Source organism: Pavona decussata, unplaced genomic scaffold, assembly GCF_977016875.1.
Source record: "Pavona decussata unplaced genomic scaffold, jaPavDecu1.1 SCAFFOLD_2, whole genome shotgun sequence".
Lineage (NCBI taxonomy): Eukaryota > Metazoa > Cnidaria > Anthozoa > Scleractinia > Agariciidae > Pavona > Pavona decussata.
The window spans coordinates 2601715-2615592 of record NW_028145426.1 but is presented as its reverse complement, the minus strand read 5'-3'; the positions used below and the strand labels follow the sequence as shown (position 1 = coordinate 2615592).

Sequence of the window (13878 nt, the reverse complement as noted above, 5' to 3'; positions counted from 1 at the left end):
TTTTTAAATGTGGTTTTGGTGTTTCTTTATCAAAAATAAAAATTAATACTGAAAATATCAAAGCCAAATATCAACTAACTAACGACTTTTGTTAGCAAAAACCCGGACGGACTAATTGTTTCGTTTGTAAAGCTCCCATTTGAATTCCCCGCTTGAATAAGGAGGAGAAATCGTTATTGTATGGAAATCAGAGTTGAAAGAAAGTCAACAGAAATTGTAGAAAAGTAGGAATTTCAATCCTTACTTTTTTCTCATAAAGTCAGGGTTCTGATTTTGGTCCTCTTGTAAACTCGGTAACGAGTGGTGAGTTGGCTATTTTGGAAAATCGATTTGAAACATATTGGGAGTCTTCATTTTAATTCAGTTTGCTCAGCTGATCATCAAAGTTTCAACTCTGTGTTTTAAGTTGACGTGGCAGGGTTAATGATAAATTGAATTGGCTAAGCATGTGGAAGCTTTAGGGCACAGTAATGCTTAAGACTTTGTCTAAGTTGACTAAAGGAGAGAAAGAAGGGATGGAAGATTGGCAACATTTCTATCGTCAGCCACTAGCTGGGATGAGTCAACGGCCTCATTAGCACAATAATACAAACAATAATGGACAAATATCAACTAAAACAGCGTGTCGCTCTTGGTTATCGGTGGGAATATTAATGTCATAATATACTTAACATTCTCGGACAAATTAGCTTTCAAAACCTGGGAAACTTACAAAGAATGTATGATAACCATACATTCTTTGTAAAATCTCGAAACTTGTAACGATCATTCGGGCTCAAAAACTGTTTAACATGACATGGTCAAATTTTCAGTAAATATTTATGGAGTGCATATATTTGTAGCAAGTTTTGTCATGGTAATGCACCCTAATGAGGCTAAACATGAAAACAAAGATCTTCCCATAGCACACAAGTTACCATTAAAATAATAACAGTAATAATGTACTTAACAACAACAACAACAACAACAGGATATTAAATGTGGGAGAAACGAAGACTCGGAAAAAATCCGAGTCCCAGATGAGATTTGAACCGACGACCCTCCGTGATCTAGTCGGATGCTCTAACCACTGAGCTAGTGGAGACTCTATGGTGAGCAAGGGTCAAATTGTACGTGACTGTGTAGCCGCGCGATGAGGTTCCAGTGGATACCCACAATTTGACCCTTGCTCACCATAGAGTCTCCAGTAGCTCAGTGGTTAGAGCATCCGCCTAGATCACGGAGGGTCGTGGGTTCAAATCCCATCTGGGACTCGGATTTTTTCCGAGTCTTCGTTTCTCCCACATTTAATATCCAATAGTAATATTGAAAATAATATTAATATTCATTTGTCTTCCTCTTCAGAAGTGTAAGAGTGATATGAACAAATATATATTTTTAAGTTTCTAATGAAGAATAGATATAGTTGGTTCTTATGCCTTTGTTCGCTCTTCATAAGCATTTCCTGGTTTTCCTTGTTGTCATTAAAGCGTTCTAATCACAAGGGCCTTAACCTCCTTCGAGGGGTACTCCTCAGAATTTTTGGTGGGGATTTACCGCCCGGTCCTTTAAAATATTACCGATTTGAGACCAAAAATATTTAATTTTTTCACACCTGTTTTCAGACCTGACCTCTAAAAAAAAGCCGACATACCTGTTTTAACTTACAAAGTAACCTCACTGCGCCTTAAACTGACGAGGGCGGAAACAAATTTCAGGTCATTTAATTCAAGTGTAAATGGAACATATACACAGTATCTAAGTGGTAGGGGTACAAAAGTAATGATATGAGCCTTTTCCTTTAATGCTTATTTTATTACCCTGTAAACAAAGTCACTTTCGGCAAATACTATGGACGACCCTTGTGACTAAGGAACACTAGAAATACAAAAGAAGTCATCATAACGAATAAAACGAAATGTAAATACTAAAAAGAATAATTTTAAGCCCACCGTCAAACCCAAATAATTAAACGAAGCTCAGTCCGGGAAAAGTGAAGCAACGAGAACCACTTATTTCTGCAAGCCCCCAACTACTTGCTTCGCTCTCTGGAATTTAAATTTTCGCGCCTTTGGCGATTATATGAGATGAACTGGATTTGTTAATTACCCACCTGGTCACAGAACACTGCGGGGCATGATTACTTGTTGGGGTTTGTTTAGAGACGGAAATAAATTTTTGCCAACTTTTTTGCCTCCTAATCATATTTTCATTTTGACAAGAACGCCTTGTCGAAAATAACATAATATTCACAAACCACACACATGAAAAGCGCAAAATCGGCAAAGTTTTCCAAACTGCAGCAAACTGTTTTGCTCTGTTGCGCACAGAAACAGCGGGAGTTGTTCGACTAACCTTGACATTTTGCTGTTGAAAACGCGATAAGAACCTATGCTAGTGACTTCACCTTCGTTGAAGAAAGCTAGACTTTGAAAACAAGGAGAAAAAGTAGAGAATGTTTGTCCACTGTTTTCAGCGGTGGAAGTCCACGAATCGACGGTGATTGAATCACTGAAGATAGTTGTATTTGATGATTGTTTATGACCAGACCTCCAAAATGGAATAAAAAGTAGTTTCAAAAACTCTTCTTCATATTGCTTTTGAGTTATTTGCTAACTCTAAGGGTACAATGGCAGTAAACAATCAAGCAATTTGAAAGTATCCAAATTGTACGCTCGGCATGAAGGTTAGCTTGTCGCTCGATAAATCTCTGTGATATTCTTCAAGACAAACAGATTCCATTGTGCTGTGAACTTGTTAAGCTATAGATCACAGAAGATATCAAAATGTGGAGAGATCATCAGTGACTCATTCAGCTAACGGGTCCAATCCCCCATATCATTTTTTGCTCTGCGTTTTGTAACTGTCGGAATTCTTTGCAATGATTTTAGCCAACGCACATTCACTGTTCACAAAATTCAGTGAGCTCATGAAATATCCAACTATTTCTACAAATATTGTTCAGATTGTATGGATTACGTTCACAGTGTAAAACAAAGGCCTGCTCCTAAGAATGGCTCCTGTATAATACTCAATTGTCAAACGCTATTAAAATTACCACCTGTGCTTATCTAAGGGGCTACGGCACTCTCTGGCCAGTTTAGATGTCCCGTTACGTAACACAGGTAGAACATTTTTCATTGGATCATTTTGTTCTTGGATTCTTTTCATTTTATCAAGGGGCTAAATAACTTCAAGAGAATCACTTCAGCTTTGCCGAAGCTTTAGCGTTTCCTTCAATACAAATTTAATCCCCTTTTTACTTTGTGCCACGCCTACACACCGTAGAAATGCAAATAAGGTGTCTGACACATTACGGCAATCGGACACTACTAAAGAGGAAGCACGCAATTCGAATTTCACCAGCCGTTAATTTGTGGACAATTTATTAAGCGCGTTGATTCACACCCCAAGGAGCGGCAGAATAGAGAACTACGTATATATCAAATAACCACATTCAAAAACAAAACGAGCGTTAAATAGTACGTAACGTTTCCGCTGAAGCGCGTCCAATGAGGCTTTTCATTGAGGATTTGGCAAATATGAGACACCGCCTTTATCGAATCTAGTTTAACGGCCTTAGCTCCGACGAGTCTCCTGTAGCTTAGCTCAGTGGTAGAGCATCCGAACTACCAATCGGAAAGTCTTAGGTTCAACTCCTGATAGGAACACTCGGATTTCCTTTTTCCGTGTATGCCTGTGTCACTTTGAATAATACATCAATCTCCTTCATTCGCCAGGCTAAAAATATACCATCACATTTATTCCATGGCTTAATTCGTCTGCGTGAAAGAAAAGGATCTATTGTCTAAAGAGCCTAAGCATAAATGAAAAGACTCTATTTTCTGGAAAGTCTGATGATTAAAGTAGTCTACATACCAAGATTATTGCAGAAGGTACTCAGTTTTTTCTGAAGCTTATAGTGGCCACATCATTCCTCGAAGGTAAGTTCACTCTCTGTTTAAGACTTGTTTCCGTTTAAAACTGCTTAAGTCGAAGTAAGAAACCTCGTTTGCATTAACATGTCTACGTTTATCTGCTTATCGAATAGGATTTAGTCTTTGTTAAAGAAAAGAAATTGTCCACTCGCTCCCTTTGCGCAGCCTATAGGTTCATGAGAGCGGCTGCGGAAACATTTTTTGAAAAATAACTTTTCAAGAATGCAACGTTGGGTTTCCATGACTTGAAACGCAGAATGAGTCTAGCTGTATCTGGTCTGTAAACACGTCTTTTAACAGCAAACGCGTCCCATTTTACAACTACATTGTGGCCAAACACTCGCCATCTTTTCGATCTTTCGACACCTTCATGAACTACCACCTTTGTTATTAACAAGTACTTACTTACGATATCAAGGAAAGTGATATTCAACTTGATTTTATTGTAGTTTAGCAACAGCTATATCGAACACCTTAACTTTGGGCGGTCTCATTTAATACAACACTACAATAATACTCTGGTGGCGTTAATCCCAGGCAAAAGCCATACATTATAACTGTGATCAACTCAGTGATATTAACTCATATTGAATTAGCCCTATTTTAGAGGCAATAATCAATAACCTGTTTTGCAGTCTTACAATTCTTAATCCAGGGGACTCTACTGTACATGAACTCGGTAAATAATACGGCAAGAAACTGTAAAAAAAAAAAAATCCTCTTGAAACGCTTCCTTAACGTGAAACCTCTTCGATAAGAACTTCTGAGATTACATGACGAAATTCACGAGGGCTGAAATAGCGGACCCCTACTGATTTTACCATAGCGAACCGTCGCAAGGGGTATAGTATCCAAGCCAACTTAACAGCGGGGTAAAAATTATTTGGGAGTCTATCTTTTCGTCGAAAGTCGAGGGGTACTGAGATAAAAAAAGGGGTCAGGAACTAGACGGTTACTCCTCAACTCTCCCATTGTGCATCCTCTCAAACTCACTACAGCGAAAACAATGTTTCTTATTGGAGAGTGAACTAACCTTCAAGATAAGTCGTCGCCAGAACCTCAAGAAAACAAGACGACTTATTATCGTTAAGGTTATATTTAATATCATTGAAATACAAATGTGACATGCCCTAGCTCAACAATGCCAATCAAGTTGACACCCTTAAGCTTTATCTTTATTTAACAGAGTGCAGCCTAGTTTACGTGCAAGCTGTTCAATATTGTCTCAATAATCCACTCGCACTGTTTAGTTATGGTAGACATCATACCGCGAGAGTTGAATTATCCCCTGGGTCGCTGTTACACAGAGGTACTCGGACTCCTCTGAAGAAAGAACGGAACTTGAATACAAAATTTTCAGTATGGACACCTTTGGTAAAGGGAGGAGGAACAAAAATGCCGCGGTTTCAATGAGAAAACTGTCGTGGTTTTTATTAATTACCACCGCATTACGAGCTAAACAAATCGGGTCACTTTCCCTCAATAAAGGTGAAGACAAGGGCCAGAAAATCACTTGAATTTATCTTTGAGCCATTTCTGATGTGAATAAGCATCATCAGTAGCTGGTTTTACTGACATTTTGTTGGTTGGTCTCTCTGAAAGTCTTCAAAGAAGATGATTTATTACTCTAAATATCTAAAGCATGACTAAAAACACTTTCATTGATGCTTCAGTAATCAAAGAACCCGCAGTCTTCAATAGAATCGTGCCCACTGGAGCAGAAGAAGGACTTTGGTTTGTTGTGTTGCTGTTGAACCAGGGGAAAAATCGTCCGCAGAACTTATTTATGTTCAGCGATCGCAACCACACTACCGTGCCATCAAAATGAGCTGCGCACTTTCTGCTCTTACTTTGCTCGATTACCTGGAGTTCTAATATGCAAAAATTTCCTGATTTTATCGAGACCCAATAAGATGACATCACGGGTTTTTGCAAGTGTAACAGAAAAAACAGCAGGAATCAATTGATACCGAACCGTAACAACGTTTCATTAAGCGCGCTTACCTTACCTTACCTTACCTTGAAAAACCACAATAAGGGCCTGGTCAAGCATGACCCATTTATGCGTACTTCTCTCTTTTTGGGTCTTCGAGATTATCGCAGTCGTTCTGAAGATAACTGTTATCGAAGATCACATTGTGTAGAGAAGCTTTTGTTACTAATGTGAAATGGATTACTTCTCTTTTTTCATCCCTTCAAGTAGAAATAACCTCACACGTTTTTCTTTTTCCTCTTTTGTGTTTGTTTGTTTATTTTAGTTTGCTTATTTTTATTTTTGTTGTTGTTGTTGTTGATGTTTCTTCAAAATGAAGAAAATTACTAGAGGAATTGATCAATTAAACGTGCATATAAAAGGGTTAAATCAATGGAAAGTCGTTTTGACCCAAGCAACATTTCATCTATTTTAAGAAATGTGAGTCTCAATGACATTTTAAAATTCGAAGAATTTTTCATTATTCAGTTTAATATATTCTCATGGAGTCACAATACCATTAGTTCTATTTATTTTAACAAGTTTGATGAATGTTACTGTTACACTGTTGTGGTACCATTAAAGTAGGGATGAATACTGTTTCATTGGTAGGAGTTACTGTCTGGAAGTAATAGGTGCCTTTCAAGGCTAGGTTCTTTCAATTTGCTGTCACAAGCTAGAAAATTGGTTGTATACTGCAGTCCTATAGCATGGTGAGTTCTGGGTTTATTAGTTTCTTGACTAAATGTCATGGACAACTGCAGAAAGTTAAAAAAAATAATAGATCTTCCCTTTCGATAAAATCGCCTTAAACTTTATAATTTAGGAAAAGAAAGCGGGAAAAATACTTCGGGCTTGAACGGGATTGAAACCCATGACTTCTGTCAATAGTACAAATGATCAACTGTAATGTGTTTTTCTTTACTCGTCATTTTCAGGGTTATTTGAAGCTTCGTTGCTGCCTTTTATCATGAAGACTGCTGGCATTTTTATCCTTGTTCTCATGAGTGTCACTGTGATCTTAGGGCGAAGACTCTTCAAGCGTGAAATACCAAAAAGTCGGTGAATTCTACCTTACGTACATATGTATTATTAATAATGTAAACTGGCCACCTTTAAGCTCCATGTCACTGGTTCATCAAAGTGTACAGCTCAGTCACCACATAAATGAGAATTTTTCTTTGTAAATAAAGGAATCCTGGAACTGAACAAACTGAAGTGGGAGAATGACAATACCGTCAACTGTGATTCACATTGTGTGTCAGCATGCCAAGGAGATCATCAGTGCGGCTTAGAATGCTGCGACCGCCGCAAGCGTCACATGTTGAAAGGTAAATGATGTTTTTAAAAGGTTTTAAAAGTAGTTCATGTCCTATTCCATATTAATTTTATCAAACGCTTCTCGTCTTCATTACCGTAGCACTCACTTTTTTCGTTCTGTATGTGTTTCACATTTTTAACTAATCCATAAATTGTTACCCCTAAAGCTTTGTCTTGTGATATTTTTCCGGGTGAAGAGGAGAGGAAGTGTGCCGTGTTGAACTGGAAATTTTATCCGATACAAAACCTGCATTTCTGGCACACTCTCATGTTCATCAGTCTGACGGAACTTTGTATTATTTAGCCCCTGTCCCAGACAACAAAGACCTAGTCACGGAAAATAAGGTAGATGAGGACCATCATTTTCTAAATAATGAGAGATAGAGTTAAGTAATGCACGATTTTGGCATGTCGGAGAGAGAGTGCAAGAATGCAATAGCTTCGTAGCGCCTCAGTGCTATTCTTGAACATTGTTTTGTTAATGAGTCAGGGAGGCACTATGTACCTTGGTAAATTCCCATTATTAAAATATAGTTGGAAAAAGAACATTTCTGACGCCCTTATAGCTCCATGAGTCTGGTTGATCAAAGTGCATGTACAGCTCAGTCACCACATGAATGAAAAGTTTTCTTTGTAAATGCAGGAATCCTAGAACTGAACAAACTGAAGCGGGAGAATGACAATACGGTCAATTGTGATTCGCATTGTGTGTCAGCATGCCAAGGAGATCATCAGTGCGGCTTAGAATGCTGTGACCGCCGCAAACGTCACATGTTGAAAGGTAAATGGTGAAAAAAAAAATGTCTGCTCCTCTTCCATGTTAATTTTTTCCTAAGCCAATCATCTTCATTTCAGAGTGACTTGCCTTTTCGTTTTTTGTTCGTTTTTTTTTTTTCCTTAACTCATCCATTCATTGTCTTGAATGAAGTAGGTTCTTCTGGGGGAGGGAAGGTAAATGGCTGTTGAATTGAATCTGTTTAGCCAATACAAAACTTGCGCGCGTTCTCAGCTCCCTTAGGCCCCATCCATACGTTTTCGCCTATCATCCACACTAAAACGCCCGACAACGCAAATGAAAACGGAGACTTTCGAAAACGGTTTCAAAAGTGGAGACGTTTGAAACGGCATTTCTAGTGTGGACAGGTGAAAACGGTGACGTAAAAGGCGTCAAATCCCATCATTTCCAAATCGGAACATCTATCCAAGATGGAGGATGGTTAACATATGCGCAATTCAGGTTCCAGTCGTTTCATTGTTTTCGAGCGTTTTAGTGTGGGTGGATGGGGTCTCAGTCTAGCGTAGTTTTGTAGTATCCAAATACTAAACCACGTGAATGCACATTCTCCTCCAGGCAGGATCCTGGGACAGACCCAAGAAATGTTGAACAATGACAATACCGTCAACTGTGATTCACATTGTGTGTCAGCATGTCAAGGAGATCATCAGTGCGGCTTAGAATGCTGTGACCGCCGCAAACGCGCCATGTCAGAAGGTAAACGATACAAAAGTGAATACGATTTCCGAGATTTCCATCGCAAATTTGTTCTTTTCATTAAAGTTAATACTATTAGATACCAAAAATTAAAGTAATCCTGAGAAACCACAACGGCAACAACTGCTGTTTCGAAGATAATGAAGCTAATCAACTTCTTTGCATATGCCCGATAAAATGGAGTAGTTTCCAGTGAGACTTAACCACAATCTGTGTACATGGTAAGGTCGTCTTTCAGTGATATACTTTGCTTTGCTGTTTTCACGTGTTTGCCGAAGTCAGTTGTGTGTTTTGTCTATGGAGTAGTTTGCGACAATAAAAAACCCCGGATGGGGTTAACAACGGTAAAGAAAAGGAAAGAACCTGCTGTGGCATTTTGCTAATACTCAAACTAAGAACTAGAACCCCGTAAGAAAAAAAGCAGTAAAATTTATTTAAGGCTTTTAGGTGTTTTAAAATGGGTGTCATTTAAATTGTGTCTTTCAGATTACTGATGTTACCGTGGCATTGTGTGTTTTGAAAATGAAGTGAGGCAGTTCAAAAGAGGCCCTCACTTTATGGATTTCAAGTAGCTTTTTGCATTAGATTTCAATGAATGGAAAATCAAATTGTAAATTCGAAATTGAATTCCTGTTTCTCGTGTTGCCTGCCTTGATGAAATACTTATTGCTGATGTTATAGCTTGGTATGTTTTGAACAATAGTCGTGTGAAGTATTGTATGAGGCCTTTTACTTCATAATTTTTAGGTATTTGCTTGAACAAAGGAAAATAAAATGTGGGTTTAAACGTATAACTCGCGTTTCGTTTATCGCGTGTTCATGAAATCCATGAACATAAGTATTGCGTAAGCCTTCACTTTATAAAACCTAAGTAGCTTTCTATTAAGCCATTTGACAGGCTAAAACACAATGAGTTTCCCATTGTTTAATTCCAAGTTAGTGGGGTTTGTTTGAGGTATAATTTATTTGGATAGTTGTGTACTCAGTTAACGCGAAGTAGTCACTTTATGGGGAGTTGGAATTATGGTCGCAGTTCTCGAGAATATTTGATAGCGTGAATTTGATTGACTCAGTCGCGTTTATGTACAAGCAAGGTAGTAGAAGGTAGAGGAAAAAACAACTGAACACGTTATATTTTCCTATTAGGCCTTGCGTGTGGATGATTAAATAATGGGTCTCCCAAGTGGGGGGGGGGGGGGGGGGGGGTTATTACAAGAGGCCTTAGTAAAGTTCCTCCTAATAAAAAGCTGCATTTGCGCAGTTTATGACTACACCGGAAGAGCAGATCTTAGCAAGGGATCTCACAATTTGCTTTTTGAGATTCTAGTAGCTCTTGCTAGGATCTGCTTTTCCCTCGTACTCATAGACCGCGCAAAAATACCTTGATATTAGAAGGCACCGTCCTACAGAAACCCGTATTTTTCTCCCCTCCTCTCCCCTGCCCTTCCTCCGTTTTTTTCGCTCTCGTCCCAATTTCCTCGCGAACAAAAAGCGAAAAGCGCACAAAACCCCAGGGAAACGCTTGCTACACAGGCGAGATAATGTCGAGATCGGGTTTATCCCGCAGCTGTAGAGCTACTTTTGATGCCTTAAAACGATGTGAAAAACGTGCTCTCTCTTATAAACGCCCAGTAACTATGTTATTATTTTTGCGCGCTTCTTTCTTTTCTGCGTACAGCAACAAGCTTCTCCGCCCACTTCCCGTCCGTAAAAACTTCATTTCAAATGCGCAGTTCGCCACAACCGATATCATTCCTTCACTCACGATCCAAACAAAGGCGCAACAAATACAAGGCTAATTAACAATGAACAGTAATGTGCTTCAGTTTCAAATCCATATTCATGTGTAATTTCGCACGCACCTCGCAGATCTCTGAGTCGTCCGTTCGAACGACTGATCCAACGGTCTCCTTGAAGCAACAGAAATTTTAAATTGCGAAAGCATAAAGCAACGAAAAAAGTCCATAGACTTCCTGAACCTTAAGGTGAGCTCTGTTTTCCAATGTGTCACTTTAAAAACGTTTGCTCAGAACGCTATGCATGTACAGAACATAAATATATCGCTAGTTGACCAAACACGTGCAGAAACACAGAACTTTGCTACTCGCTAAAGCGTCGATTGAAGACCACTGTAACGCCAAAAATTTCGCCTCTTTCTTATTTGGTAATGCAGTATAAATAACGCAGTGTTTGTCTCTGTTAGGACTGATTTTCACTGGCGACGAAAACAAAAGACCAAATGCAAGAGTTCATACAGACACTGACAAGCCGAATACAGGCAAGGATCATGAGCTTGTCTGCCTTGAGTCACTAATGTTTAAAGGTTTAGCCCTACTGCCAAGCTGAGCTTCAACCACTTGGCTAAGGTACGTAAAGGATATTTTTTTTTTATTTATTAACCAGGCTGTACCTCAACATTTGAGAGAAATTGAGAGTTTTCGGCTCAGTCCAAATTCAAAGTTTTACAATTGCTTCTTAAACCGTTAACGCACGGTATATTTACAAGTCGGTTGTATGCGTGGTATATTTGTGGCTTTTAGTAATCGCCTTTAAAGACAATGCTATATGCAGCATTGACGTTTCGCAAAAGCAGCTTTAAAGACTCGAACGCCGTGAATTTTTGATCATTCATTTTTGTAAAAGTATTGACAATTTTGTCGAAATTTTAAACAATTTGTTCAAATTTGTGGAGTCGATATCCTTTGAAAATAAAAAATACCCAGGTACACAGTATAGCATAGGTCATTGATGATCTTTTTTCTCTTTTCAGGAAAGCTGGTTGCAATGAGAAGGAAGGAGGTATTTACGCCAACAGTCTGGAACAACTGGAGAAGAAAGAAACACGCAAAAGGTAAGAACTTTGAAATGATATGATAGGTTCAGTTACTGTTATTGCGTCAGTCCGAAAGCTCTGAACACTAAGAGTCAGTTTATGATTTATTTAAAGGAAGTTCACACGGGCTTTACCAAAACCGCATACCTGAGACTGATTTCATGAGGGAGCAGGGTAGCCCAGTGGTGAGAGCACCTGCCGGGCTCGATTCCCGGATTCCCGTCACATACGGGTTGAATTTTATGTTGGTTCTCGTCCATGCTCCGAGAGGTTTTCTCCAATTTTTCCTTTCTCCTCAGAAACCAACATTTCCAAATTGCAATTGAGTCTGGAGAGTGTCTGACCTGAGTATCTGACTTTTATGTGGATGGGTGTTGGGGTGGGAATGGGGTTTCTGCCCCCTCCTCCCTCCCCTTAGGAATGCACAATACTCAGGTGAGAAAGTATCCCCAATTAGTGCTCTCGGCTGAATACGTTGACACTTAAATAAAGCAATTTACTTGTTTATTTATTTGTTCACTACTGTAAAGATCAAGAAGGCATATAGACTGCACACAAAGGTACCTACCTCAAATGAACCACATACAAGCAGATACTTAATACTTGTAATTGTTCTAAGTATTGGGACTCTTTATTTTTCTCTCTCTTCTTCTTTTGTCCCAATTAATTTGCATGGCTGCTGGCCCCGTGAGTGAAAACGATCTATATATTTTTAGTGCATATGCAATTACTAAAATAACAATTACAATGTTCACTGTTTTATAGGGGAGTAAGGTGTGTGGTATATTGGCCCACGACTGGCTGGATCAGCCGGACTCAGAAAGACCACTTTTCGACCGCACTTTGTAATCGTTCACGAATGTGACGGGTGTGACCTGATGACACGGGAACAGATGCTCATTTATTAGACAGAGAACTGAGTGAATAGAGCTCCAACTAGGCAAAGAACATCATTTTGGGGCTTAGTACCGAAATAAAATATTTAGGGTTAAGCACTGATTCGAAAATTCCTAGCTAAAAAGAAGTTCCGTTATAAAAGGGCAAGCCCCTTCTTCATTTCACACCCTTTTTGTTATTTGCCAGTTGTTTACTCTCCCATGGTTCATTGATAACTGAAGGTGAGAATGGCCAGGCCAGGCCCCTTTCATACCAGGACTTCCTGTTTAAGGATACTAAGAAGAAATGAAGGAAACGAAAACGACCCGCAATAATCTGATTTAACTCAATGTCCAAGTTCAGTGTGAGAGATCAACACGAGTGCTGACCGAAAAATGGTCCCAAAAAATCTTTCTGTCAGCCAGACTTACTCTGAGGATTAGGTATCAGGTAACTAACCAGCCTCCCTGTCCTGCTAAGGTCTTGGCTAGTTAATCATGAATTTGATGGTGGTTGTGTCAGCTTAGGTATAGTGCACCAATATTGGTACACCCGTCATTCGCATAATTGAGGGTATCTCCAGCTAGCCACGCCAATGATGCCTTGTTCCATCCTCGACATCTACTGTTAATGTTCAGGGGTTCAGCACCATGCCAGACGTGGCGGCTCCATTGATGGTTAAAATGATAGGGTGTGCAGATTTGCAGGTTTCCTCTTCTAGACAGTCCAGTTATCGAGAGCCCCATTCACACCAACAAAACATGTTTAATTAAACCAGGTTTAAAAACAATGAAAATTATTAACAAAAAGCTGAACCATTGGCTTTGACATAGGACGCAAGTAAACTTAAACTTATGCTTTCATTTATGTTTTCATTCCCTATTACCATCGTGTGTCCTAGTAGTTAATTAATTAACGTACTGCTGATTGTTCAAACGTTTGAGGCAGTGCATCTAGATTGCTAGGTATCTCGTTTTTTCGCAAACCAAGTAATTTCCCCAATTAACTAAGTTGACTACAAACTGTCCCTTCAAGTGTTGTCTGAAAGTAAGCCTGCAATTGTAAAAGCGTGAAACACAGTGTCGACGCAATCATTTTATAACCTGCCGTGTTATTTCCCGAGCTTAGAGGGGCACTGTCATGGCAATTTTGCTGTTTTTTAGTCAAAACTGCTTAAATATTTGGCAAAGAACCTGTTTTGTACCATGAAATTGCTCTTACAGCATCGGCAAGAAAATAATAAGGTTTTTCTCGTATGAAAAATAAACCATAATCCTTTTTTAGCGACCTCTCTAAGATGCACAGGAAGAGCTTGAAAAAGTTGGTCGATTTTTTCAAGTTGCAATCCACTTCCATCCTAGCCATCCGCAGCCAAACATAATTAAAAGTAGTTTCTGTCCATTAGCAGGGATATTGTTAACAAAACTCTACCATTATTTTAACGATTCCATTGAAACAAATATGTTTT

The 13878-nt window shown here is 39.0% G+C and overlaps 1 protein-coding gene across 1 annotated transcript; it reads left to right on the top strand.

Moving 5' to 3' along the window:
* Positions 1 to 6832: 6832 nt before the first annotated feature.
* On the top strand, positions 6833 to 9450 carry LOC146490016 (uncharacterized). The gene is made up of 5 exons (XM_085090689.1): positions 6833 to 6947; positions 7083 to 7220; positions 7853 to 7990; positions 8561 to 8701; positions 9188 to 9450. Exons 1-5 carry the CDS (start codon positions 6860 to 6862, stop codon positions 9193 to 9195), a joined length of 513 nt encoding a protein of 170 aa, XP_084946815.1. The 5' UTR covers positions 6833 to 6859; the 3' UTR covers positions 9196 to 9450.
* Positions 9451 to 13878: the final 4428 nt, after the last annotated feature.

What these genes read in the sequence shown, in the direction of transcription:
- LOC146490016 (XM_085090689.1), top strand. Translation starts at nt 6,860, where the DNA reads ATGAAGACTGCTGGCATTTTTATCCTTGTTCTCATGAGTGTCACTGTG. An exon ending in CAAGCGTGAAATACCAAAAA is followed by an intron (nt 6,948 to 7,082) that starts GTCGGTGAATTC and finishes TTGTAAATAAAG; the next exon opens with GAATCCTGGAACTGAACAAA. An exon ending in CAAGCGTCACATGTTGAAAG is followed by an intron (nt 7,221 to 7,852) that starts GTAAATGATGTT and finishes TTGTAAATGCAG; the next exon opens with GAATCCTAGAACTGAACAAA.